The 1,790-nt window shown below is 44.5% G+C and overlaps 1 protein-coding gene across 2 annotated transcripts; it reads left to right on the top strand.

Annotated features, from left to right (window-relative positions):
* Positions 1–361: 361 nt before the first annotated feature.
* On the top strand, positions 362–1,590 carry LOC118267000 (flightin). 2 transcript variants are annotated; one of them, XM_050704459.1, is made up of 4 exons: positions 362–529; positions 618–809; positions 1,065–1,323; positions 1,446–1,590. In XM_050704459.1, the coding sequence occupies exons 2-4, from the start codon at positions 634–636 to the stop codon at positions 1,461–1,463; spliced, it is 453 nt and encodes a 150-aa protein (XP_050560416.1). In that variant the 5' UTR covers positions 362–529; positions 618–633; the 3' UTR covers positions 1,464–1,590. The 2 variants fall into 2 exon arrangements, with proteins under 2 accessions (XP_050560416.1, XP_035436599.1); XM_035580706.2 differs by having other exon boundaries at positions 1,065–1,590.
* Positions 1,591–1,790: the final 200 nt, after the last annotated feature.

Consider the following 1,790-nt stretch of genomic DNA (forward strand, 5'->3'; position numbering starts at 1 on the left):
TTTCCACCCAACTCAAATAAGTTCTAACGTAAATTTATATCTTTGTTTTGTCTTTTCATCTGACACCCGTAACTAATGACCTCGGTACGATTAATACATTCGTGTGTAGATCACCATTATAGCGATCGCAATCTTATTAAACCAATTTGTAATAGTGAGTTGATTTATTATTACAAAATACATCATTAAACGAATTTATGCATCTGTTACAGTTCCCTCGCGGAATGCAATGTTAATGACACGAAATTAAATGTTACATTTAATTTTTCACAACACTTTTCCTACTTCAAAAGAGACAATGCGTCATTTGGCACACTAATTAAAAACGACTAGGAATTTGTCAATACAATGCACGGTCAGCGTATTGACAGAACATCATTGGCAGCGAGTCGCACAAACATAGCGCTTGCGACAGCCAGGTGGGGTCAAAGGGAGATAAATCGGGAGGCTGCGTACGCCACCGGGGGACGGAGCTGACAGTCGTAGACGAACGAGCATCCGCACCACACGTTTCTCCAAACCCAGTTAGGTCCGTGATGTAGTGCTGTGTCCGGTCGTGAAACTAGTGAAGTTGCTTTACCAAGTGCCTACAATAACACTGTGGTTTTTGATCGCAGAGTACCCCTTTGCGAGATGTGGGACGACGCAGACGTTGAAGAAGAGACCCCTGCGCCGGCGCCGCCTGCGGAGGAGGCTGCCGCCGCCGCCGAGCCTGCTGCGGAAGCCAAGCCCGAAGAGGCCGAGCCCCCTGCGCCCGAAACCGTCATGGGCACCGAACCCAAGAAACTAGTATTTAAGCACTGGATCAGGTAACCAAATAAACATTCCACTGAAATTAAACTCGTTATAAATTAAACTCAAACAATAAACGTGGAGCGCTACAATAATAAACAAAAAAGTTTACGACCAGGTTTTCAATATTCAAACACTTTTAACGTAATAAAAAGTCTGTGCTACTTAAATATTAAAACAGTTTTATTGGTAAAACGTTCAAGTAGTGTACATTGTGAGTTAAGAATATATTTAAGATGTTTCATTAGTTAAACCGTGGCGTCACGTTCCAGGCCCAGATTCCTCCAATACAACTACCTGTACGACTACCAGCACAACTACTACAACGACGTGATCAATTACCTGGACCGGCGGAACAAGGGCCTGCCGGTGGAGCGGCCGCGCGCCCAGACCTGGGGCGAGCGCATGCTCAGGACCTACCTTTCCAAAGGCTCTAGCTATAGCCACAAGAGTTCCAAAGACACAGCTCTCCTACACCACATATCGACGGGCGCCAGGTTCCACCGCTACCATAGCAAGTCCCTCATCTCGAGGAAGTATTCCAGACTCGGATTTAACACCGTCTCCATCTAGCTTCGCTCTAACACCCTCGCTTGACCTCGCTTACGCGGACCCACTCCGGAGTGCCGGCGTGACCTTTGTGTCGATGTTACAGGATTTCGCTGGTGTGATGCAGCATCAGCGGCCGCCGCCGCCGCAGTACAAACATAAAGTAACTCTGATCGGAAGCCGTCCGCATTCCTATTTTAATATCTGTCTTATTTGTTATAAGACAATAAAACTTTAAGTTAAACTAAATATTTGGTTTCATTTGCTTGCGTGTACACCCTAGGCCCATACTAATCTGATTTACATCTGAAATATTGTTAGGCATATTTGTGAAGAACAATTATATTGGATGCATTGCGAAATTAATTAACAAGCTTTGCGATATTTACATGAAGTCTCACTTAACACAAATGCTTTGAAATAAATAGTTACTCAGTTTACATTTGCCC

This window comes from Spodoptera frugiperda, chromosome 25, assembly GCF_023101765.2.
Source record: "Spodoptera frugiperda isolate SF20-4 chromosome 25, AGI-APGP_CSIRO_Sfru_2.0, whole genome shotgun sequence".
NCBI lineage: Eukaryota > Metazoa > Arthropoda > Insecta > Lepidoptera > Noctuidae > Spodoptera > Spodoptera frugiperda.